The sequence below is a fragment of the Phoca vitulina genome, unplaced genomic scaffold, assembly GCF_004348235.1.
Source record: "Phoca vitulina isolate PV1807 unplaced genomic scaffold, GSC_HSeal_1.0 scaffold45, whole genome shotgun sequence".
NCBI lineage: Eukaryota > Metazoa > Chordata > Mammalia > Carnivora > Phocidae > Phoca > Phoca vitulina.
Genome location: NW_022589748.1, coordinates 2,128,502 through 2,155,151, shown reverse-complemented (window position 1 = coordinate 2,155,151; position 26,650 = coordinate 2,128,502). Strand labels below are relative to the sequence as shown.

Here is a 26,650-nt window from a genome sequence, read left to right as displayed (position 1 = left end):
ACGTAAGACCATTTATTTATGAACATTTTCAGCACAAAGAACCACCTCAACTAAGACTTAATGAGATCTCCAACAATACTGGGTGCCTCATTGGGAGACCGAACCAGGCACGTGACCCAGTTTCCACTTAGAGCTACACCTCAAAGCTCAGAAGTTTCAGAATTTGCCCAAGGATCAAAAGGAGCCATAATTCAAACTCAGATCTGTGCTTCTCACAAATCATACCCCCTGAAAGGCCTTTAGAGATCTATCTGAACATGCTCATTCTGTAGGAGCAACAATGGAGGCCCAAAAGGTGCAATGATTTTTCAAGGTCAGAAAACACAGGTCTGACTCCCAGCTATAAACACTTTCCAAGACAGTGTTGTCCCTTGCCCCCAGTCCAACCAACCCTTGGAAAGCAAAGGGAAATTAAAGTCATTTAAATAAAACTAAGTAGCACTGACATCAGATCTGTAAGTTTATTTGCTCAATGTACGACAGCTACATAATGACTCACATTCATGATATTCCATCACTGAGGAAAACTGCTAAGAATGGTCCGTGTGTGAAATAATTCCTTAGAGAAACACGGAGTTGGAAAAATAATCACTGATTAGACCTTAAAAATAGTTCACTGCATAACATGACAAAAAGCACAAAGGCTCATTCAGAGAACATAGTCATTGTTCTCCTACACTGTAATAGTTATAATTTCACCATGACAAACACCAGACATTAAGATTAAGCTAACACTGGTGTTTTCTTTTGCTTCCCCCCCACCCAAAAAACAAAATATATAACTGCATGTCACTATAGCAACATCCAAAACAGATCAATTTGTTACGATCACTATTTGGTAGAGCAAACTGTACCCCCAAAAGGAAAAAATTAAATTAAAAAAAACTTTAAAAAATTTGAAGACTTAATTTTTTTTTGTCATAGGAATACATAACACCTACAGTATAAGTTAATAAATTTCAAGCTACTGTATAGAAATACAACACTAGCATGCACAATATTGTATCAATAGAGTAATGGAGGAGTGATCATTTCACTGGAGAGACAGTATCAGAGGCAAGTGCATTTCTTTAAAAATAAAGAAAAGAAAAGAAACCATTCAAGCTGCTTAAATATCAAGTCTCGCATTCCCTCTTCATTTTTAGCCCTCAGGTATAACTGCATCTTGCATTATTCTAAAAAGCAGCCAGAGCCAAAGCTGAAATTTAAAAGAAAAAATAGGTTTTGTAATTCCAGTAAATCATTTCCAAAGGCTACAAGGAAGGACACAACACTGCTCACTGGACATGAAGATAAGTTAAGGAAAGCCCCACCTACCCCCCCTCCCCCCAAATCATTTCCCATCCATGGCATTGACTTCAGGCCCCGGTGATGGCACAAAAGCTGTACAGCTCTCTTCTAGTTCTGCTAGGGTTCAGTTAACTGGGACTTTTGCTCTAGCGTATGGAGGGAACCTTCTAAGGAAAGTCACGCTGGGTAAACTGTGCCATGCTACAGGGCATCACCGTTCTGTTCTTCACTGTCACCTGGATCCTGTCAAACATCTTCATTTCCCAACTCTAAGTTCAATTTTGGTAAACAGCAAAAGCAACTGTCAAGTGTTTCCTCAATTACTACTCATACCTCTCCTTGACTAAATAAACCAAAGGAACAGACAAAACAAGTCTGGCGTCATTACCTAGATCTCGGGAGTTCATACCGTTTCTGATCTTGTAAAAAAGGCTGAACACACACTCAACAGGTCATGTTTTCAGACAGATTTTTCCAAAATGAGAATGAAGGACCTAAGGCTAACTGAGAACAGATTTGTGGAAACAGCAATGTAGTTTTCTTCGATTCCAGAGCGTGTGTCAACTGTACAAGAGAGAAAGGACTCTCCCGCTTCAATGCTTTCATTAAAAAAAAAAAAAAAAAAAAATTTAGAAAAAATCTTGGTCAAATAGGAGTGATTTATTATCTGAGAATGACTTTAGTTCATCTTCCGACAACAACTGCTTGGGGAAGGAGTGTTTTTGGGGAGGAAAAACGGACATACTTACGAGGCTCCCAAAATTGGACAGAATGCTTATGAATAGAAGAGCTCTTCCTTTGGATTTTTCTACCAGTAAGCTTCTAGCACCTGAATTTCCACACACTGCACCACAAACTTCCTCAAGATGACTGCCCAGCTTCTCTAGCTCAACAGCGTCTCCACCCTCCCAAGAGCCACCAGCAGAAGGTCCAGTGGGGAACACTCAAGTGAAGAGTGATGGCAGCGTGATCCCTGAGGAAGGAGCTGTGGCAGCTTAAAAATCAGGAGTTTTCTGAAAATATCAACACAATAAATGACATACAGACCTGAATTTTCTCTATTTTTGTGGTGTTTAACGTTTCTATTAAAGTGATTAATCATTTTTGTGGTGGATTTGAGTTAAGAGGAAAGGACAAAAATCCCACAGCCACCTGCCAAGCACCTATTAACCAAAACCTAAAGTAGCTTTGAATTCTCCTCAGGCAAGCCTTTTGGCCTAGGAGACAGCGAACAGCAAAACCAACCTGGATAAGGCTGACTAAGGATGTAAAGCCAAAATGACTAGCAAAGAAAAATACACAATCAATGGCTTGATGTTACATATGGCTGTAATGTAGAAATACTGTAAACTGCAATTTAGTGTTAATACTGTCAGCTAATCCGAGACTCCAGGAAACTGGCAAGGCCTAAACCATAAGGATAAACACACCTTATGTGCCAAGTCTGTCAGTTTGGGATTTAAACTAGTCCATGGCTGGTCGAGTACACCCTGAAAAAAAACGCACAGCTAGAACAGATGAGATAGAAAGTACCCAAAACGTAGGACAAGAGCGTATGTATATACAAATCCTTACTGGAACCACAGAACTTACTGAATGAGGGCCATCCCGTTTCAGTTTTCTTTTCGTCTTAAAACCCTATTCTCTAGCAATAAGTTAGATTAAAGACAGACAGCTCCACCTGCATTCATCTACAGAACAGTCCATACGCCAGTGTGAGGCTGCTATTCCAATACCAGCACAGCTAGCCTGACTTTCCACTAGTGGTATTTTGGCAAAAATGTCAAAAGAGGCAATCAAAGACAGGACAGGTCGTGGGCTTCTCCCTAGGAAGGTCGTCCCTCCCTTTCCCTCCCCCACCCGACCCCCAGCTCATGGGAAAAAATAAAGACTGCAGTAGTAGCATCAGCGGGCGCTGCCAGTCCACCTGGGGGCCTTAATTGTTGCCTTCGCCGCCGTCGTCGTCTTGCTGATCGCTTGTCCAGAGCGTTAGGTTGTCGCGGAGGAGCTGCATGATGAGAGTGGAGTCCTTGTAGGAGTCCTCGTTCAGAGTGTCGAGCTCGGCAATGGCGTCATCGAAGGCGGTCTTGGCCAAGTGGCAGGCTTGCTCTGGGGCATTCTGGATCTCGTAGTAGAAAACGGAGTAGTTAAGAGCCAGGCCTAATCTAATGGGGTGAGTAGGCTGCATGTGCTCCTTGCTGATCTCGTGGGCTTCGCTATAGGCCTTCTCAGAGGACTCCACGACGGTCGCCCTCTTCTCTCCAGTGGCGACTTCAGCCAGGTAGCGATAATAGTCCCCTTTCATCTTCAGGTAAAACACTTTGCTCTCGTACTGGGTCTCACTGCAATTCTTGATCAGGTAGTTATCCAGCAGGCTCAGCACATCCTGACATACCGCTTCCAGCTCCTTCTCAATTTTTTCACGGTAAGCACGGACCATCTCAATCTTCTTCTCATTGCCATCTGCAGATGTCTTCTGCTCAATGCTACTAATGACCCTCCAGGAAGAACGGCGCGCCCCAACGACATTCTTGTAGGCCACAGACAGGAGGTTTCTCTCTTCATTGGACAGTGGCTCATTCAGTTCTGTCACCTATGAGGAGGAGAGAATGAAGAATAGTTATGGTCCAGATGATGTTGCTTGGGTCGACCACATCTTTATGCCACTACAACACTAACAGATCCACCAGGTGACTAAAGCAATGGACAGAGTGGTGAGACTGTGTAGGTGCGCGGAAGGGGGACAGTTGGAACGAATGACAAAGAAGGAAAACACTGCAGCTGGATCAGTGGTGCCTGAACCCCTGCTTCTTCCCTAGAAAAGGACACATGCTTTTCACATAGCTGTTTCACTGAAGATCTATCAAGGTGAGCTCTTAGATGACAAACCAAATTTGGATCTAAATTGCAAAAGGTCAATAGTTCTCTCCTGTAACGTTACATATATACCAATCCTGGGGATTTTAAGCACAGATGGCTCTTAGATACCGCAACGGTTTTTTTGGCAAACTGACACTTTCCTTCCAACCTTGTCCTGTCTACTCAGTTCCATCCCTTTTCAGTGAGAATATTCAGAAGTCAAATTCAAGTTGCCTTTTGAGACAGGAGGTGGCTTTTCTGCTCTTGGGTTAAGACTATATGAATTACAGGGCGCCTGGGTGGCTCAGTTGGTTAAGCGACTGCCTTCGGCTCAGGTCATGATCCTGGAGTCCCGGGATCGAGTCCCACATCGGGCTCCCTGCTCAGCAGGGAGTCTGCTTCTCTCTCTGCCCCTCCCCGCTCTCATGCTCGCTCTCTCTATCTCATTCTCTCTCTCAAATAAATAAATAAAATCTTAAAAAAAAAAAAAAGACTATATGAATTACAATCATGGAACGCTATATCTAAAACTAATGATGTAATGTATGGGGATTAACATAACAATAAAAAAATTTAAAAAAAATTAAAATATGGAACAGAAGAAAAAAAAAGACTATATGAATTACAAACCTCAGGAAGGGAAGTCAAAACGGGGGGCACGGGACTGATGACACTGAGATATGTTAGCAACTGTGAGAACACATTTGTTGCATGCCGAACACTATCAGTGATACAAAAGAATGCAGAGATGAGCAAGGTACTTCTAAGCTCAAGTGGCCACAGCAATTAATGCTTCTTTCAATATGGGCATTTCTAAGTTTCAATCTTCATCATCCCAACGATTAACCACCCTGAGGAAACTAAAGCAACGTCACACCAATGATCTATATTTTTATGACTACCAAAAAACTGCTTATAACAAAAAAATTAAATCGAGTCAATAACACTACATTCACTTAATTTGTTACTGCATGCCTGTCGTATCAGAGCCATATACTACTGTCCACCACATAAAAAAGAAACTTTTACAAGGAGGCTAGAGCTTATTTTTTATTCCTAATCAGACAGCACATTTTTGTCTGTCTGGCTATTGTATCTAAACTGGTGTATACTAAGTCAGTGGCTAAGCCACAACATCAAGAATCCCAGGTCATCAACTATTTCAGAAGGACTAGATACTTCTCTCACCTTGTCCTCTCCTACCTTTGGCTCCAGTCATAACATGTTAAGTATAACAAAAACTTCATACTTGTGCCCTTTGTTCTTCTCCCCCTGCCCGGAATACTTATACAAGTGTCAAGAACCAAGTTAACAGTTAATATGCACATCCTCTATGAAATCTTCCCCATCTCTCCTTCCACCCCGTTAAAACTGGCCACTCTCTTTAATCCTCACTGATCCCTGTGTGGATCAACCATAGCATCTATATAACATCTGTTATTACTTATAGATGTGAAGGGAGGGCGGGGAGACATAATCCAAAGTGAAAGACCAAAACTATTTGGGGGGGGGGGGTGTTGGGATACCAAGAGACTTTTTTCTGTGTGTGAATCATTCACATTTAGTATGTATGGCACTTTCATAACCCGGGAGGTGGGAAGGGTTATGCTTAGTGCAACTGGTTGTGTAAATTAAATAGTATCTCTCAGGAGATAATTAAATCAGAACACAAACCAAATCATACTTATTAGTTTACTGCAAGCAATTCATTCTTTGAAAGAATTAATCATGCTTTGCTCACTAATTCCCACAATATCTAGCAAATGACATATACTCAAATTTTTTTTAAAGATTTTATTTGAGAGAGAATGCAAGCGTGCACCAGTGGGGGGAGGGGCAGAGGGAGAAGGAGACGCCACGCTGAGCACAGAGCCTGATGTGGGGCTTGATCCCAGCACCCTGGGATCACGACCTGAGTCAAGGCAGATGCTTAACCGACTGAGCCACCCAGGTGCCCTATACTCAAAATATTTCCTATACTGATTAGCAGCTTTTCTTATGTTACCCTTTTACTATGCATTTTTGATTCTCCCATTATACTAAAGAATAAGACCTCTACCAGACATGGCCTTCTTGTGAAACTGACGGCAGAGTTGGGAAGACAGGGTTTCTGTACTACTGGACTTCAGAGCAGAAGGAAACCAGGACAGAGGTGCTTTCTGTTCTATGACCCCCGACCCCCAATCCCCTGTGGAAACGCCACTCCTCTGGCATAAGGCAGCTCATATCATACATCCAATTCTTTTTTTTCTCCCCACATCCAATTCTTTACATATTCTAGGCTTTGGAGACCCTCTGCTCAACCCACAGACCACACTGTCACTCCTGCTGATTTCTGATGTGTATTCACCTAACCCAGAAGATGGGTTTTCCCAGTCCCACCATTTACTAAGTGACCTTGAGGCAAAATTTTCATCTCTCTGGGCCTTGATTTTCTTTTCTGTTAAACTCAGATTTCTGCCTCTTTCATAAAGTTATTGTAAGAATGTATCAGATAAACGATTAAGTGCTCTTGACCCAGTAAAGTGACAGAGGTGTGAGCAATTACTTTTGAGAATACCTTGAATAATATTCCATTTTAATTCTCAGCATAAGAAGCCTCTAAATTTCTTACATAACCATCTGCTAGCTTATATCCCTGTATCAAGTATCGCATCTCCATTTCATCCTGTTCTCTCTTCTAAATTGAAATTTCCTTAGCTACCTTACATCACTTCCTTTCCATAAACTTTAGTTTCATATAGCCTGAAAAAACTCCCCAGACTGGCTTTCAAACACGCTGAGGCCTTTGTAAGCCTCAGGCACGCATACCATAGGACTGCAGCCTATATTCACTGAATAACAAAGGCTGGCTGCCTCTACTGCAACCTGATCACTGTCTCCAATGCAGAGAGAAGCCAGAGTGCCTAAGGCCATTGAGATCGAGTTCTGGCCTTTCCCCTAAATCATGCTGTCCTTATTTCCAGAGCCAGCAACTATTTAAAGCTCAAATGACCTCACCAGTACCCTATACTGCTGGGTCTCCTCCTGCTGCAAATGAAGTATAGCTGCAGAGCCCAGAGGCAGCATTGTGTGCTTATGTAAAGTCTGCATAGTTGCCTCAAACAGAAACATTGAGATTATGAAGTGTCAATATCACCTTTAGATACAATAAACTCAACCACATTTGAAACATACCCAGATGTTCTCTGCCACTGAAAAACTAAGTTAGAGGGAAAAACCTTTAACTCTTAAAAAAGTCTGCTCAAAGAAAGTTTCTCTAAAAACCTTATATCAGAATTTCAAAAAACCCTTAAGATCGAAAGGACTTGTGTGAGAATGAATCTGTGATTTTTACATTAAAATAGAGATCCCAAAGGTACTAGTTTTGAAAGTCAAAAGATGCAGCATCTGGGAGGCTCAGGTCATGATCTCCCCAGGTCCTGGGATGGAACCCCCCCCCACACATCAGGCTCCCAGCTCAGTGGGGAATCTGCTTCCCCCTCTCCCCCTGCTTATGCTCTCTCTTGAATGAATAAATAAAATCTTTAAAATATATATGAAGTCAAAAGATAACTTTTTTGTTTTAAGATTTTATTTATTTGACAGAGACACAGCGAGAGAAGGAACACAAGCGGGGGGGGGGGGGGGAGTGGGAGAGGGAGAAACAGGCTTCCCGCTCAGCAGGGAGCCCGATGCAGGGCTTGATCGAAGGACCCTGGGATCATGACCCAAGCCGAAGGCAGACGCCTAACGACTGAGCCACCCAGGCGCCCCCAAAAGATAACTTTTAAAAGGAAAAAAAATATATGCTCATAGTGTCCAAGAGAAGGTTTAACCAAGATAGAATGAGAGAATTCAATGTGGGAAGATGAGAGATACGTATCATCTGGGAAGGGAGGTAATTATTTTTCCAAACAGTCACTGAATTGTTTCTAAGAATGCAACACTTGTAAATACGGTCCCCAAAATACACTGTCCTGGCTGTTGTAAAATGTAGGAAGTCCGCATCCTCTGGCATGTCACACGTTCTGCCTAAAAACAAAATTAAGGTTTCTCTCTTCTCAATGACTAGGATACTAGCCCAAGTTCAAATTTCTTTTAGTGAGCTAAAGATAAACAGATGAGTAAAAAGACCCCCAAAGTCTGTTATTCTCGGATAGTTAAAGGACAGTTTAAGAACTGGAACTCCCCAAATCCCAGATGCTAAGGAATCAGATATTAATTAGCGTCAACTGTTTTCCCCTAAGAGTTGATGCAGAGACTTTTCAACGGAAGATTAGCAACCCTTGAGAATCTTGGAAAGCTATTTAGATGACTTTCTGACCCCAACACTTAGAGCACCCAGTCTTTTACAATTTCCTCAACTTATCAAGAACCTTAAATTGTAATGAATGCAACTTCATATATTTAATATCTTCTTAAATAAGAAAAAAACTTGCATCAGGCTTATTTTATTTAAAATCTATTTCTATCTTGCAAAAGCTTGTGTAGAAGTTACAAAATAAGGGGCGCCTGGGTAGCTCAGTGGGTTAAGCCTCTGCCTTTGGCTCAGGTCATGGTCCTGGGGTCCTGGGATCCAGCTCAGCTTTGGGCTTCCTGCTCAAAGGGGAGCCTGCTTCTCCCTCTCCTTCTGCACCTCCCTCCCCACTTGTGCTCTCTCTGCCCTAAATAAAATCTTAAAAAAAGAAAATAGGAGTTACAGTAGTGAACGTAAGACACACTGATTTAAGAACGCTGAAAGTTTCCACAAAGAAAGAACTGGGTTCACATCCAAAAAACAAGACAGAAGGGATGAATAGGTGATTTTGAAAGGATTTTTAGGGTGGTGAAACTATTCCGTATGATACTCTAATGGTGGATGCTTGTCATTACACACTTGCCAAAATCCATAGAATGTACACCCCAAGTGAACCCTAATGTAAACCATGGGCTTTGGCTGATAACAATGTGTCACTGTAGGTCTCAGGACGCTGATTATTATTTTTTTTTTAAAGATTTTATTTATTTATTTGACAGAGAGAGACACAGCGAGAGAGGGAACACAAGCAGGGGGAGTGGGAGATGGAGAAGCAGGCTTCCCACAGAGCAGGGAGCCCGATGCGGGGCTTGAGCCACTCAGGCGCCCCCAGGACACTGATTATAACACTGATTATAACAAACCACTGAGATGTTGATAGTGGGGGGGGGCGCTGTGAGCAGGGATGGTACACGGGAGCTTTGTGCTTTCCACTCAAATTTCACTATGAACCTAAAATTGCTCTAAAAAATAGTCTTGTAAAGAAAAGATGAAAAAAGGGGGGGACTAGCAGACACTAGGTATAACATTTGGCCCCATCTTACATTTTTTTGTGCCCCTAGGTTTGGAGTACTAGTCACCTGGAAGTGCCAAGAGGACATGAAAAAGATAAACACAGTGATTGCTATATATGAACACCCTATACCAAAAACAGAAAAAATAAGATGACAAGGTGCAGGATGGGCATCAGTATCCACATAATGGACACATTATCTATATACTGTACAGGCAGAGGAATAAACCACCAATCAGACTGGCAATACCGAAGTCTTGTGACTTGCTGTGAAGGTGATGGTGTCAGCAGCACTCTCATCCACGGTGGGAAACTATAAACTGGTACAACCTTTATGGAGGACAATCTGGAAAGGACTAACAAAATTACAAATATTCAACAACCTTATGACTCTGCAATGCCCACCCCTACCCCCGTTTTTTAAAGTAAGCTCTAAACCCAACGTGGGGCTTCAACTCCCAGCCCTAAGATCAAGAGTCATACGCTGCTGGGACTGAGCCAGCCAGGCGCCCCTCTGCAATTCCCTTCCCAGAAACTGATTCACTGCATTATTGCTAACAGCTAAAGCCTGGAACCACCTACGTGGTCTTCAGCAAGAAACTTGTTAGGGGCGCCTGGGTGGTTAAGTGTCTGCCTTTGACTCAGGTCATGATCCCAGGGTCCTGGGAACGAGCCCCACGTTGGGCTCCTTGTTCAGCCGGGAGCCTGCTTCTCCCTCTCCCCCTGGCTTGTGTTCTCTCTCTGTCAAATAAATAAAATGTTAAAAAAAAATTTTTATTTTTTTAAATTATTTTAAAAAAAAGAAACTAATTAAGATTATGCCACATCCATACTGTGGAATTCTTAGATAGCCACTCAGAAAGTATCTATCTTCTCAGTGTATTTCTAGAAAGGTGTGAAAACAGAGTGGCTGGGAAGCAGTCGAGATTGAGAAGACTGAATTTTGACCTGTTACAGTACCAATTCAAACAATCCCACTCCGTAATTCACCCTGATAACTGTATCTACAATTAAAGTTTAAAACCAATTTTGAGAACCAAGTTTAAAAAAAAAAAAAAAGCCTAAAGGCAGTAATGTACTTGGTGGAAAGCCTGCTTCTCCCTCTCCCTCTGCCTCTCCTTCCCACTTGTTCTTTCTCTCAAATAAATAAAAACCTTAAAAAAAAAAAAAATGGCAGCACCATGTTCCTGAAAATGTCGAATTACCACATGACTCAGCAATTCCACCGGTAGGTGAGTACATACAAGAGAAATGAAAACACAATGTCCACACAAAAACTTGTACACAAAGGTTCTTAGCAGCATTACTCAAAACAGCCAAAAGCGAAAACAATCTAAATGTCAACTGGTAAGCAGACTAAATTAAATGCAGTATTATCCAAACAATGGAGTATTACTCAAGCATAAAAAGGAATGGAATGGGGACACAGGCTACAACATGGATGGCAGTGAAGACGCCATGCCAAATGAAAGATGCCTGTCAGAAGAGACCACATACTATAGGACTCCAGTGACAGGAAATGTCCCAAATTCTACAGAAACACAAAACAGACTGGTGGCTGCTTAGGGCTGGGGAGTTCTGAGGGCAGGGGAGTAGGCAGTGACTCCCAATGAGTACAGGGTTTCTTTTTGGGGAATGATGATATTTATTCTAGGATTCTGATCCTGGCGCCAGCTAACACAACCCTGAAACGCTAAAAACTACTGAACTGTACACTTTTAATGGGTGAACCGTATAGTATGTGGATTATATCTCAATAAGGCTGTAAAGAGAAAACTGCTGCACTATATCATAGTCTACACAGCACTTTCACACACACCAGCAATTAAACATTAACTCCTGTGTGTTGGAGGAGTTCCGAATTCCAAATACTTCACACTTCGTAATACGTGGGCCTATACAAAGTCACTTGTCACAGAGCACAAACCTCTAATAATTAATTCTCCTCTTGTGATTTCCAATAAACTCCCATGTAGTCTGATGTATGTTACTATTTCTCATCCCCTCCCCCAATATGAGAACAAGAGTACTGTGTAGGTTCATCACTCAGGTATACTTAAGCAAATCTGAAAAGGGCTAAGACATTTACGTTCCCTACCACAAGTATTTTTCATTGTAAAGCATTCACTCCTGCCACTATTGGGGCGGGGGGGGGGGGGATGACAAAGAGAGAAACATACTGAGATTATGTACGTTAATTTCCCGAAGTACAGACAATCCACACTAATACCAAACCACAGCTCCTTCCCCTCCTACAGATCCTGAGTGAAGGTCTTCCACTCTCTACTTACACACCTTCTGTGAGAACTCAGCCTAAATCCACCTTCAGAAACTAACTTCATGGGCGCCTGGGTGGCTCAGATGGTTAAGCGTCTGCCTCTGGCTCGGGTCATGATCCCAGGATCCTGGGATGGAGTCCCGCATCGGGCTCCCAGCTCAGCAGGGAGTCTGCTTCTCCCTCTCCCTCTGCATCTTCCCCTGCTTGTGCTCTGTCTCTCTCTCGCTCTCAAATCAATCAATCAATCTTAAAAAAAAAGAAACTAACTTCATGGTAAAACCAAGTTTATCTCCCTACAACTGCCATGGGCTAGCCTTAAGAATTTTATCTCTCAGGGCCACAATCAATTCCTCAAAACAGGTGAAGGCAGCCCTCCTCAACTCTTGGTCTTGCTACTTACTGTTTCCATGATCTGTATACAACTCCCCTCATCCTCCTGACTCTCTTCCCGCAAGTAAGCTGCTCTGTCACTACCCTGCAGCCTGCTACCGAGAATACAAGACTTCAAAGTTCAGCCAGGCTACCTGCTGAATGCAAGCAAACAAATGAGCTAGTATTTATAATTGCTGCTTTTATCATAGATCTGTTTTGGTGGAGACAGGGGTACGCTCCCAGCAGAAAATTAAACAAGCTCGTGTGTATACAAGTGCTATATGAACTATGGTACACTGCAGCAGTTTCTTAAAATCAGCTCTACAGAGATTACCTATTGAGCAAAGGCCAGGGATGCTCCTGAACACCCTACAATGCACAGCTCAACCCCTCTCTAAGAGTGAAGAATATGGTCCAAATATCAATGGTACCAAGGTAGAAAAACCCTGTGCCAAGTTATCAATGCTCGGTCATGATACTCACACTCTTCCTCATACTGCACACTTCCGTGCTCTCAGGCTTTTCCACTTAGACACACTTCCAGAACCCATAAAGAAAAATTCGCCGTATATCCTTCAAGTCCTAATTCCAATACCACATACACTTCCTTCCTGAAGTCTTCTGAAAAATTCTCAGGCAGCTCTCATCACTGCTCACTCTGTGTATGAGTAACTTCTACCTTGCATCTTGTATACTGCTTACTTCTAACGCCTTGTACTGCTAAATGTATACCGTTCCTTTTCCCACAACGACTGAAGTCCTTAGGGGCAGGTACCACATTGCACTCACCAATGAATCACCATGGCACCAGTCACTTCTGAATGTTTAGTAGGTGACATGATGTATCAAGCCCAGACTGTCTGCATAAGTAGCACTAATGGGGGGCTGGGTGGCTCAGTCGTTAGGTGTCTGCCTTCGGCTCAGATCATGATCCCAGGGTCCTGGGATCAAGCCCTACATCGGGCTCCCTGCTCAGCGGGAAGCCTGCTTCTCCCTCTCCCACTGCCCCCTGCTTGTGTTCCTTCTTTTGCTGTCAAATAAATAAATAAAATCTTAAAAAAAAAAAAAAGTAAGTAGCACTACCAATTCCTCCCAACCCTGTATAGATCTCCTTCTTTTGCAATGTTTTGTAGCTCCTCCCACAAAGAAATGGAATCTAGCTCCCCACCCCCATCATCTGCACTTGGTCATGTGACTTCCTTTGCAGAGGCCTGAAAAGTGCTTATCAGGAAGGGCTTGCTGCTGGGAAACGTCCATGGCCACTGTAGTTTCAACTAGCCACACCGAGGCTGGTCTAAACCAAAACTACTTGGCCAACCAACAGAACTGTGAGAAATAAGAAATCTTTCTTTTGGGTAATCTGATATAAACAAAAACTAACTTAACTTACATGCTCATTTTAATACCATTATCTTGCAGGGGCGCCTGGGTGGCTGATGGCTGAGATAGTTAAGCATCTGTCTTCAGCTGGGGTCATGATCCCAGGGTCCTGCGATCAAGCCCCACATTGGGCTCCTGGCTCAGCAGGAAGCCTGCTTCTCCCTCTCCCTCTGCCTTTCCCCCTGCTCATGCTCTCTAACTCTCTCTGTATCTCAAATGAATAAATAAAATCTTTAAAAAAAAAAATACTATTATCTTGCAATGTTAAATTCTGCTTAAATTAACTTCTGAAAATCAATCAGTCTCAATTCATACTGAGATCTCAATTAATGCCCTATGTCACTTTCCCCCCAAAGTGCCACGGTTGGGTGCCATCCACATCAAATGTAATCATGAAAAGCTGAATTTGGGGGCCAAAGGACAAGACTTTAAGCAAAAATAAGGCCACTTCAGTAGCCTAGGTTCCACCCATGGCTCCAGTCTGATCCCACTTTCTAACAATTGTTTTTTAAAGATTTTATTTATTTGACAGAGAGACAGCCAGAGAGGGAACACAAGCAGGGGAAGTGGGAGAGGGAGAAGCAAGCTTCCTGCAGTGCAGGGAGCCCGACGTGGGGCTCGATCCCAGGACCATGGGATCATGACCTGAACTGAAGGCAGATGCTTAATGACTGAGCCACCCAGGCGCCCCACCCCCCTGCCGACTTTCTAACAATTAGGACATTTGTCAAAACTTTGCAGCTTGCTGTTTAACCCCACATATCAGGAAAACACCTGATCGAATGTCTTGAAAAAATTCAGATATACTAATTCTAGCACTCCCATGGCTAGTAGTCACATAACCCTATTCTGAATCATGAATCACCATGGCACCAGTCACTTTTGAATGTTTAGGTGACATGATGTATCAAGCCATTAAAATCAAAATTAGTTAAAAATTAAACAGCTTCTCAGGGCGCTTGGGTGGCTCAGTCAGTTAAGCATCTGCCTTCAGCTCAGGTCATGGTCCCAGGGTCCTGGGAACAAGCCCTGTGCCAGGCTCTCTGCTCAGCGGGGAGCCTGCTTCACTCCATCCTTTCTCTCTTTCCTTTTAGGCTTTATTCCTTTCTTCTAACGTCCATCAATTCAATTATTTTTGTATGAATATAAACTTTCCTACTGAGGTGAGAGGAGACAGGGAGAGAGACATCAACCTAAGACAAGTCCCTGCACATTAAGGTTTTTCTAACTTCAGCAGAGCCCTACTGCCTCGCGATCCTTACTTCCTCTGGCCTCTTCACAGAACAGAGTGACCACGAGGGAAGCCGAGCCTTTTCTTAGCAGACAACTGGCGCTATCATTGCCTCCTCCCTGTGTGCCAACCCAGTGTTTCCTCCCCCTCACTATAAGCCCAGCAGTCATTTCTCTCCCCTAGATCTTCCCTCCTCCTCACCTGTTTTTTCCCATTAACACATCACCCAAGTTCAGGACGAAAATGAGTAAGTGATGCCTTTTATCTCATTTATCTCATTTCTTATTTCCTGAAAAATCAAGTTCCTGAAAATAAGTCTACACTTCTCAGCACTTCCTCACCTTTCATTCACCCCTCACCCCACCACCCCTGCACCCAACTCAAAAAAGCCATCAACTGTCCTTCCTATTTCTAGTCCCCAACCAACGTTCCTTACATCTTCAACTTAAATCTCTATTCCTAAATGAATCCAACACTGCTAACCACTCCCCCTTTCCTGACCCGCTCTTCCCTTCGTTAGCATTCTCTCCTGGTTTCCAGCCTTCCTCACTACCAACTAATAGGCTCAGCTTCCTTATTCTGACTCCCAACTCTCCGCTTTCCCTAGGTGACCTTACTATGCCTGGTTTTAACCATCATGGATAGACAGTGACCCCCACCAGAATGTCCATTCCATGAACGCCATGAGGTGGGCCATGTATTCCCCAGCTCTCCGACAAGAGCCCAGTCATTAAGTGGTCCTACAAAAATATCCGTTTATTCGATGAACGAATAATATTAACAGTGCTTGCCCTGTGCACAGTGCTGTTCTAAGTACTTTGCACGTGTTAACATGTAGCTGCCTCCACTTACATGGCTCCCCAAACTCAGCTCGACTACAATGGAATTCACCTCGTCCATTATTCTTCCTCCCTCCTCTTTCTTCTCTGTTTCCAGCCATCAAACTCCCCCTCAGACCTGCCCTCACTGTCCTTGTCCAGGTTCTCATCCCTTCAGACTCAACCGCCATAACAATCTAATCAGTCTCTCTCCCTCTGCCTCACTGTACTTTTCAATTTCCAAATCTTTTCAGATCAAAAATCGAATTATGGTCCTCTTCTGCCTACAGTCCTTCCAGGACTCCCCATAGTTTAAGGAAGAACTCAGACTTCATGAGGCCTTTTGTGAACTGGCCCCTACTCACTTCTGTGGACTCTTGCTAAGAGTACCTCAAATGCACACACTACCGCAGCACATTTTGCTCCTAGACACTCTGAAACTACACAGGCTATTCCTCCTCCCTCCATGCTCTCCCCCTCTCTTCTAGCCCAACACCCTACTCCAGCATTGCTTCTGTACCAAATAGCCCCTGAAGTCCAGTGTGACTTCGATGTCCTGTTACTCTATTACTGAAATTATAGCTGTTTGAAATTTACCATATTATTTTCCTTTCCTCAATAAATGGATCCCCTTCCAAAAATCTCAAGTTTTCCTGCAGGACCTTCAAATGGCAAAAAAATAAGTAAAATGGCAACATATCCACCTAAATTACTGCTAACTCATTAAATTGGTCAGCTCCATACCTGTGAGCACGGATTCAAAGCCAGGTTGTCTGGGGCCAGACAGCCAGGATATATGCTTACTACCTACCCACCAGCATATTCATCCATCTGAACACCCAGCAGTATACTGACCTTAAGGCGAAAATGATTTTTTAAAAAATGTTTGACAAGCAACAAAGCCAAACAAAAGCAAAGTTGTTTCCTCACATCGTCCTCAACAATCCAATTGGGTTTTAGCTCTTCTTTCAGATTAGGGATAAAAGCCAGAACTAACAGAAGAATCTACCTTTCCAAAAATAAAACAAAAACTAAGGCAGTAAGAGAGGAATCACAGTTCTGTAATGTTCAAACTCTTAACACCATCCATCCTCTGCCCCCTCATGACACACCCAGGCTTTCATCCCCGCCCCCCGCCATGAGAAAAGGCTGATGGTAGAGGCAGCGCTTGCATTTCAATCAAAGAGAAGCACCTCTTAAAATCAAGGAAAAAATGAAAATCATCTGTCACCTGGATTAAATGATTTAAGCAAGAAACTACATTAGAGGTTGCCAAATTTGAATGTAGGGAGATCTTGCTGGTAACTTGAGCATTTACGGCAAATGAGGGGTAATTTTTGGTAAGAAGCCATCTTCCAAGATGGTAAATCCCAAGGGGGCCAACCAGTAAGAAAGTACATAGATAAAAGACTGACTGCTATGCTGACAAATGGTGAAGCTGGTTGTATGAAGACATATTCTACTATTCATCTCTACAAGTGTTTGAAAATTTCCATATTAGTGTTTTGTTTTTTTTTTTAAATTTATTTAAGTAATCTCTACACCCAAAGTGAGGCTTAAACTCACCACCCAGAGATCAAGAGTCCCATGCTCTTCCGATTGAGCCAGCCAGGCGCCCCAGTGTTTTCTTTTTAAAGGTAATCATTCCAACCACAAGAAAGCAACAAAAAGGGAGATTTGCTGCTAGCAGTCAAGCTCCCCATGACTCTTTTTCTTCGTGTAGTAAAAGTGCAATAGGGTATCCTTGAATTTTGAAGCATGTGTATGTAATGCCTATTCAATTACATTTTTCACTACTTTTAAGGAAACTCAGTACCTATTAATGATTTTAAGAACCTTAAAAATTATGCTTAGTCTTTCAGCAATTCCACTTTTGGGTCTCTGTTCTAATATATAAACTATGTTGGAAGCTTTAGCCACAAAGGTATTCACGGCACTATTACACAAATTTGGAAAGAGTATAAATGTTAAATAAAAGATCCTTGAAATAATGTCAAGGGAGAAGGCAAGGTACAAAAGCAAGCCTAATAAACCCTACAGAAAAAAACATGGTGGAAATATCCCTGCATGGGGAATTATTACGGTGATACCTGTTAATTTTTTCCCAAATTTCCTAACATCCTACAGGCCAGACATTTTTGTCATCAGTAATCAGTCCCATTGATGACAGCCTTCCAAAAACTGGACTCCCTTAGAAAATAACAGCATCCTGGAGCCCGGGTGGCTCCGTCTGGTTAAGCGTCTGCCTTCGGCTCAGGTCATGATCCCAGGGTCCTGGGACAGAGTCCCATATGGGGCTCCTGTTCAGCAGGGAGTCTGCTCTCCCTCTACCCCTCCCTCCTGCTCAGCTCTCTCTCTCTCTCATGCTCTTTCCTCAAATAAGGTCTTTAAAAAAAAAATAACAGCATCCCAAAATTCAAAATATTCCTGAATATTCCTTCTCAAAACAAAACAAACAAAAAATTAGGGGTGCCTGGCAGACTCTTGATCATTTTAAGTTAGAGCCCCACACTGGGTGTAGAGGTAACTTAAAAATAAAATCTTAAAAAACACTTTAAAGAATATTCCTTCTCTACTACCCAGTTGTTCCCATGAGCTTTTCCGTGCCTTGCGATGTTCCTTCCTGCTGTTCTTAGCCTCCTTTCTTACTCTCTCCTTGCCCGTCTGGATTGGGTCATTTTCAACTTAATAGAAAAAATCTAGTGCCTGAAGTCTACTTCTATTGCACAGATGTAGTTTAAAAAGACTAGACATAGGTCATATGTGAAGAGTGGAATATCATTTGAAAATAGCATCTATCCACCAGCCTACCCATGTCAGGCAGGCCCTCCTGTAAGACTGCGCTGGCAAGAGGACGGGACCATCTGCACGGCTACTAGATCCACGCCGGGGCCACCAGGGCAGAGGCCTACTCGTCCCACCTTTTCATATTAGACTGCTACAAAAAGAGCACTGTATTGATCTGAATGGTACTGAATTGAAACAATTCAGTTAAAAAAAAAAAAAGTTTAAGCTTATTTCCACATCCTTGAAGTACTGGCACCAGAGACCGCTATTAGATCCAGGTTATTTAAATATGGTAGGCTCAAGTGTCGTATTAATAATTCCTTTCAGAAAGCTCAAGAAATTGAAATGACCTATCTCCTCAAAACAAACCTGCATCTTTAAAAGCCTTCCTCTTGTTACCTCTTAGCCTTTTCTCTGCAGCCACTCTGCACACTCGGCTGTGGGGGAGGGGGCTAAGGGATTCCTCTTGAGCTCCTGTCATTACTTGTGCAGCTGCCCATTGCTGTCACTGTCCTATTCCCAGCTCTGACACCCGTTCTAGTAACAGAATTAAGAGGAGAAAGCTGACCCTACACCTGAGTCCTACTCAATTTGGCTTTCGATCTCTCCAAAAATAAGATCTTGCTCCAAAGATTAAGATGAGACCGATGAGTTTACTTGGAAATTTACTTTCTAAATCTCATGGAAAAAAATCTACGTATGTGAGAACACACTCATTCCCATTTACCTACTCACAACCCAACTAACACTATGCAGCACATGAACAGTATTCAACTTAGGTAAAGAAAAATCTCCCTCTGTGGGACATACCCTTACAGGTGAAAAGCTGATGACAATTTGGCTTAGACTTCACTAGTTCTTTAGAAAGGAAGAAAAAAAAAAAAGACCGATGCAAAGTCCTTAAGATTTAATTTTTATTGTTGCTGCAAAATCATGGGACCAAACCAATTCTTTAACCATTTATCTTAAAATTAAAGCTCTTTTGGAAACTTCTACTGATCACTTTTCATGGAACTGTTTTTTTACCCAAATTAATAAACAAGTAAAATCAAAATTCAAGGACCTCTATGAGTGCCAATTTAAAGAAAGATGATGTGGTGGTAGTGAACCAAAATCATATTGGATACCTAAAATAGAATTTGGGGCAGAAAACAGGAAAATGATTATGAAAGGAAAGACTCTAAGGCAGCTGATACTGGTAGCCCTTTCAACCTACAAAAACAAGCAGAGCCTCCCATGATTATAGTCTTAAATATCTGCTCAAGCATTAAGAAACATAACTTAGAAAGACAAAAAGAGGGGCATCTGGCTGGCTCAGTTGATAGGGCATACGACTCTTGATCCTGGGGTCATGAGTTCAAGCCCCACATTGGGCACAGAGTTTACTTAAGCAAAAAGACAAAAAACAGTGATTTGTGTGTGATTTTTCCCCCCTTGAATATTAAACCTGTAAAATGGTCTGTGCTTTTCTTCCACATCCCATGGAATCTGATAGCAATACAGAAATAATCAGATGCCCTGCCAGATAAAAGGGTGAAGGCTGGTGATAATGGGAGTGAGACTCTTGGCAACCTCAGAAGCCCCCTAACGATGAATGTAACATCATACATAGGGGATTCCCGTCAGTTTAGCATCCTGTGTTTGAAAAGCTCACCCTCTCAATGCACTGTACAGTGTTCATTAGGGGACCGCTGCCCCACAGCAGGGAAAGCATTTATAGCGAAGGCAGCATTGGGGTGGAAAATGAGTCATAGTAAGAACCCAGCAACATTTCCATAATCTCCAAATAGTTAATAGTTTGTTCTGATTTCAGATAAATTGTTCTTATTAATTTGGGGGAACATCATATGGTTTTAAAGCTCTGTAACTTCTTAAATATAAGCCTAGCTAAGATAAGTCTCTTTTTTCAATTTATGCTGAAAAGGTTCAGATGTCAGAAAACAAAGACAAAAGGGTGCCGATTACCATTGGCTGTGAGCTGCTGTGGTTATTTTATTATTGACACATTCCTGAATCAGTAATGTTTTGAAATCTAGCCAGCTACAGCCAAACCATCATCCCTTTTTAGAAATACCATTTTCTCATTTTTTCAACTAGAGATGACAGTTGCACAACATTGTGAACGTGCTGAATGTTACTGAATTGTACATATGAAAACGGTTAATTATTCTGTGACTTTTACCTCAATAAAAACAAAATCATTTTCTCTACTTTTTAATAATTTAGAGTTTGGCTTAATAAATAAATGTTTCCCAAAGGTACTAGGCGATAAAATTCTCCCCATGGTCTGTTAGTAACCCAAAGCTCTGTAACAAGGATATACATTTAGCAACACCTTTTATGTTGATGTAATTCAAAAAATACATAGGGGAAGGTTTTTTAAATAATTACAAAAAGCACTTAATATGTCATTTCAGTTATTGCAAAGAATACTACATAAAAAGCCAACTGTCATCTGTATTTTTTCCACCCCAAAGAAGAGAACAATTGAAACCACATGACTTAGAATAATGGCTGGCAGAACTCCACCTCTGAAGTCCGCAGAGGTGTCATTACTCCATTAGTGATAATGGCTATTGATCTAGCCTCCTGGAAGAACTAGCAGGAAAAAGAGAATATTTAAGATAGTAAGAATTTTAAACTTAATATTGATTCTAAGAAGACTTTTTTTATAATTAAGATAGCCTTTTGCAGCCAGTGCCCCCCAACCCAGTCACCTCAACAAGATGAGTAGCCCAGAACCTTTTCTCCCTCCTGAGGCAAGTACCAGTAGCCTACTTAGCATATTAACTTCTGGAGAGGCTATTAGCATCCCAAGGACAAGACAGAATTGTCTAATAAGAAACATCTAGGTGTTCACTCCTCCTTAAATGGAAGACTACAGGTTTCTCTTAAAAAACTAAACTTCTGCGGTGCGTGACTGGCTCAGCTGGAAGAGCATGTGACTCTTGATCTCCGGGTTGTTAGTTCAAACCCTGCACTGGGTGTAGAGATTACTAAAAAAAATTAACTTCAGGGGCGCCTGGGTGGCTCAGTCATTGGGCGGCTCCCTTCGGCTCAGGTCATGGTCCCAGGGTCCTGGGATTGAGCCCCACATCGGGCTCCCTGCTCAGAGGGTAACCTGCTTCTCCTCTCCCACTCCCCCTGCTTGTGTTCCCTCTCTTGCTGTGTGTCTGTCAAATAAATAAAATCTTAAAAAAAAAAATGTTAAAAAAAATTAACTTAAAAAAACAAACTTCCCCCTTCCTTCTTCAAAACACTGCATGCTATTCCCATCCTGGTCACCCACACACAACTACCACTCTGCACAGGTCCCAAAGTATTACTAGGATAATTTCACTTAATGCAAATAAATTTAATCCCCCTATCATCAGGATGATTTCAGCCTTAGAAGGGCACTCACTTGAGTGACAGGACTGAGTATTTTCTTTGTATCTTTCTGTACTTTCCAAATTCTCCATGATGAGATGACTTTTATAAACACAGGAAGAAACAAAGTTTTATAAATAGTTACTATTTTTGAGCACCTACTACATTCCTTATTTAATCCTCAAAGTTTTTCAAGTAGATATTGACCTATTTTACAGATGAGGAAAATGAGGGTCAGAGGTAAGCATACTTCCTCAGTCACAGTAAACAGGTTTGAAAAAAGGTCTGCTTTATTTTACAAACTGTTCTTTCCTCCATACTCTGACAAGAAGCAGAAGTATAAATATGGCAAAAGAACTTTTCCAAATCTCAATGTGTTTTGTAATGAATTCTCACTCTCTAACATTACTGAAAATGACCCAGAAAGTCATAATTTTTAAGGCTTTTATTAAAACCTGCCAACTTAATAACTTGCAATAAACCCAAGCATACAGCCCATCCCAGCACTATGATCAGAAGACATATTCTTGTTTAAAACTGCTATTTTTATTCCATTATTGTTCAATTTTAACGAAACAACTGTTTTAAAATACAAATGTATCTTATACTCTTGTGAGTAAACTGGAAATTGGAAAATGAAGAGGCATATCTAGAGGTCACTGATTTGCATGCCTAAAGGTAAATGAAATCCTTATTTTTTGGACCAACTCCTATCTGGTGAATAAGGTAAAGTGCTCAATTCCACCTGCTTATCTGCTAATTTCTGCATTACCTTGGACAAATGCCATTTGCATACTCCCTACCAGCCCTTAGGTGCATTGCAGCCTCTGTGTCATTGTGTGTGACATCACTGGGTTGCTATGGATATAGGTGCGAGGTCACTCACTTTCCTGTGAAACTAGAAATATGGAAAAATTAGAAGGGTCTAAATAGCATGAATTAAACATATTTCCAATACTGTTATCTATTAAATGCACAAGTTATCATTTGAGCTTTAAAATGTTTTTTAAGACAGCATCTGTGGCAATACATTAATACAGCAATACTCCCAATTTCAGAGCCAGGGCTCTTCCTTAATGAGATAAAAATCGTTTTCGTTAAGGTAGCTGGCTTAAATAAAAAACATCAGCATTGTTATCTTTTATGAAATAGCAAAGCTATTCAAGAATTAATCTGTGACACCTATATTGCTTCATTAAAAAGATTTAACATGCAAGAAGATACACTCCTGAATTCACTTCACACTGGAAATGCATTTTCAAAACCTTTGTTACATAAGGCAGGAAGTTAAATATTAAGATAGTGGGAAACCTAAATCATTCATTAGATAATTCTCCATGTTTCATTTAATAATGCTCAATACTTGCCCCCTCCTCTAATATCAAACTCCTTGATAGCCCATTAGATAAATGTAGTGTTACTGACAAAATGGTGCAATACAGGCAGGAATCTGCATCCCAGACAAAATGCGACAACTGGCGATCAGCATTCTCTTTTCATCAGTATGAGGATGCGCTAGCTTTTCTAAAAAAAAAAAAAAAAAAAAAAGCCTCAGATATACCTAAAACAAATTATTTAAAAAAAAAAGACTTTTTCTCCTTTAAAATAACTCCTCCCAGCCTCCACCCAGTCTAGGCTCCCCGCAATATGACAAATGCAGAATCTTCTAGAATGACTTGATACTGCCTCCCACCACTGCTTTGTTTGCAGTATCAGATCAGAGAGAATATTTTTTCAACTTATAGGAATTTCAACAGATGTGTGCCTATATTTAAAAAAGAAACAGCATGTGTCACAAATTGAACCAGTCAGCTAAATGCATAACCTTTATTTCAAAGACAATACCTACCCTTTTCAATACAAAAAACATTAGGAAAAAATGAAGAGGACATGTTGTGAACGATCAATGAAAAAGCTAACGAGACATACGTTCCCCTTGCCTAAAAGCCAGAGGACCTGCTTTGGGGTATAAAGAAAGAGGAGCCTTTTGTTAAGAAAAACGTGAGAGCAGCAAGGAGGTTTCGGTTTTGCACCACTGAGCCCAGGGTTTCAGGAAAGCCTACATTTTTCCTGGGTAGGTTCTAAAGGATCCATCAGGAGAGGCAGTGGGGGAGGTTTGGGGGGCGGGGGGGGGTGAGTATTAGAAAACCAGGAGACCTGATGAGTGAATGGGAAAGGCGCCGCCCAGACACCAGGGAGAGAAAGAGGAACCGCATCCATGCGGTCCCCCGCCCCCACGCCCAGGCTGGGAGGAGGGGAAGTGGGGCACAAAGGATGTTCACGGCCCCCGCTCAGGTACCCAGCGGACCCGGAGACACGGGGCCAGAGACCCCGCTCCCGAGACCAGCCCTGCAAGATCCCGCCCCGGCCCGAGCCCGGGGAGGGCCGAGGAGGCAGCGCCGCCAACCCTGAGGGACGCTCGAGGAGAGGCCGCGTCACAGCCCGGGTCCCTATCGCTGTCGGGGCCCTCCCCAGCTCCCCGAGTGGGTGGGGAGGGGCAGCCAACGCTGCAGTCGCGACTGACGACAGTCCCCGGGCTGTCCACGCGAAGACCCGCGTCTGCGAAGGGGCTGGGGCGAGGCGGGGGGAGGGGAGGGGAGGAGAAACTCACGTTCTTCATGGCCGCGGCCATGTCGTCGTAGCGCTCCGCCTGCTCGGCCAGCCGGGCTTTCTGCACCAGTTGCTCGCGGTCCACCATCTTCGCGGGCTAGGTCGGGCCGGGTGAGGAGACCGGGGCGGCCTGAAGGGCTCGGAGGGCGGCTACGGCGCGGCTGGAGCCCGTGTGCCGGAGGGACCGACCCACGAAGCGAGCAGCTGAGGCGACGGCAGCGGCGCGGAGGCTGTAGCTCGAGCTGTGACCGCGGGACCAGGCGCGAGGCGGCTGCGGCTGCTGTGCGTGCCGCGGGCGGACAACCCCCTGCGGCCCCGCCCACGCCGCGTGACGCAACCGGCCCCGCCCACCCGCCCGCGCACCCCGCCCTGGTCCCGCCCCGGCCCTTCCGCTTCTCGGCCTTCCCCTCCCTAACTCAGCTCGCGGCCGCTTTCTGGGCGTCCCCCTTTTCCCCGTTGCCCTCCGCCAGTGCTCCCCGTTTTTCACTTCGCCCCGATTCCTGCACCCCAGTTTCTCCAGAGTATGCTCCAAACTACCCCCCTCACACCTCCGCCCTGTCAGGCCCCAGCGCGTGGACCCCTGGGAGTTGTAGTTCCCTCAGCGGTGGGGTGCTACGTTGGAGAGATCAAGGACAAAGGGGCGGTCAGGACTACATCTCCCAGTGGTCATAGCGCGTGAGCGGTAGAGAAACGGGGGGGCTCTAATTCCGCGGCCACTGGGGACCCCTGGCGGGGACTGAGGCTGCATCAGTCCGAGCGAGTGCTGATTCACCGCCCCGCCCCATATTCTCCGGGAAATTTCGAGGGGAGGGGGCCAGGACCTCAGCCCTGGCCCCTGTCTCTGAGATAAAGTAGCAGCAGGCCAGGGAGGGACAGAGGAGAGGACGCGCGTCCACCGTAGATCCAAACTTGCTAGGGTAGTGCCCCCCCACCCCGGGTTGGGTTAAATTAAGGAGCTTAATATTGGGAGCTAAACTGTCACCCTCCCCCACAAGATACTATTTCCCCATACACACTTTGAGGTCCGTGGACCCGAAGAGGTGAAAACATGGAAGGACAAATACTGGCCAGGCATACTGGTTAATTTACAGAAAGGATGCAGCTGTCTGCAGGCTGACCCCTGGGGAGCTCCTTCTTCCTCTCCAGGGTGGAGTGTCAAAGATTCAAATCTGTTGCCAAGAGCCTACTGTATGCTTAACTGAGGTTGTATCTGAGGGTTAACCAACCCTTTTCTGCCCACCTAGCACTTACACACGGAGCTCAGGCTGACAAATTCTTGCTCATATGCTTCCCTTTTCCACATCCCATGTAGCTCACATGCCCGTGGTTTTGACTGCACATTTTTTTTAAATATTATTATGTTATGTTAGTCACCATACATCACTGGTTTTTGATGTGGTGATCCAAGATCCATTGTTTTCGTATAACACCCAGTGCTCCCTGCAGTACGTGCCCTCCTTAATACCCATCACCGGTCTAACCAATCCCCCCTCCCCCTCCCCTCTAAAACCCTGTTTGTCTCTCAGAGTCTATAGTCTCTCATGGTTCATCTCCCCCTCCAATTCCCCCCCCCATTTTTCCCTTCCTTCTCCTAATGTCCTCCATGCTATTCCTTATGTTCCACAAATAAGTGAAACCATGCGATAATTGACTTTCTCTGCTTGACTTATTTCACTTAGCATAATCTCCTCCAGTCCCATCCATGTTGATGTAAAACTTGGGTATTCATCCTTTCTGATGGCTGAGTAATATTCCATTGTATATATGGACCACATCTTCTTTATCCATTCATCTGTTGAAGGGCATCTCGGCTCTTTCCACAGTTTGGCTATTGCGGACATTGCTGCTATGAACATTGGGGTGCATATGGCCCTTCTTTTCACTACATCTGTGTCTTTGGGGTAAATACCCAGGAGTGCAATTGCTGGGTCATAGGGTAGCTCTATTTTTAAATTTTTGAGGAACCTCCACACTGTTTTCCAAAGTGGCTGTACCAACTTGCATTCCCACCAACATTGACTGCACATTTTATCTGCTTAATTTTTTTCAGCAATTATCTGTTGAGCACCTACTGTGTTCCAAGCACTGTTTTAAGCAATGGGGGAGAGCAAGGAACAAAACAAAAAATCCCTAGGGGCGCCTGGGTGGCTCAGTTGGTTAAGCGACTGCCTTCGGCTCAGGTCATGATCCTGGAGTCCCGGGATCGAGTCCCGCATCGGGCTCCCTGCTCAGCAGGGAGTCTGCTTCTCCCTCTGACCCTCCCCCCTCTCATGTGCTCTCTCTCTCTCAAATAAATAAATAAAATCTTAAAAAAAAAAAAAAAAAAAAAACCAAAAAATCCCTAGCCAAAAAATAGGTAAGATAA

The 26,650-nt window shown here is 43.3% G+C and overlaps 1 protein-coding gene across 1 annotated transcript; it reads right to left on the bottom strand.

Moving 5' to 3' along the window:
• Positions 1-447: 447 nt before the first annotated feature.
• On the bottom strand, positions 448-24,597 carry YWHAG (tyrosine 3-monooxygenase/tryptophan 5-monooxygenase activation protein gamma). Its single transcript, XM_032430763.1, has 2 exons — positions 24,287-24,597; positions 448-3,883 (listed from the first exon to the last, which is right to left on the bottom strand). Exons 1-2 carry the CDS (start codon positions 24,371-24,373, stop codon positions 3,227-3,229), a joined length of 744 nt encoding a protein of 247 aa, XP_032286654.1. The 5' UTR covers positions 24,374-24,597; the 3' UTR covers positions 448-3,226.
• Positions 24,598-26,650: the final 2,053 nt, after the last annotated feature.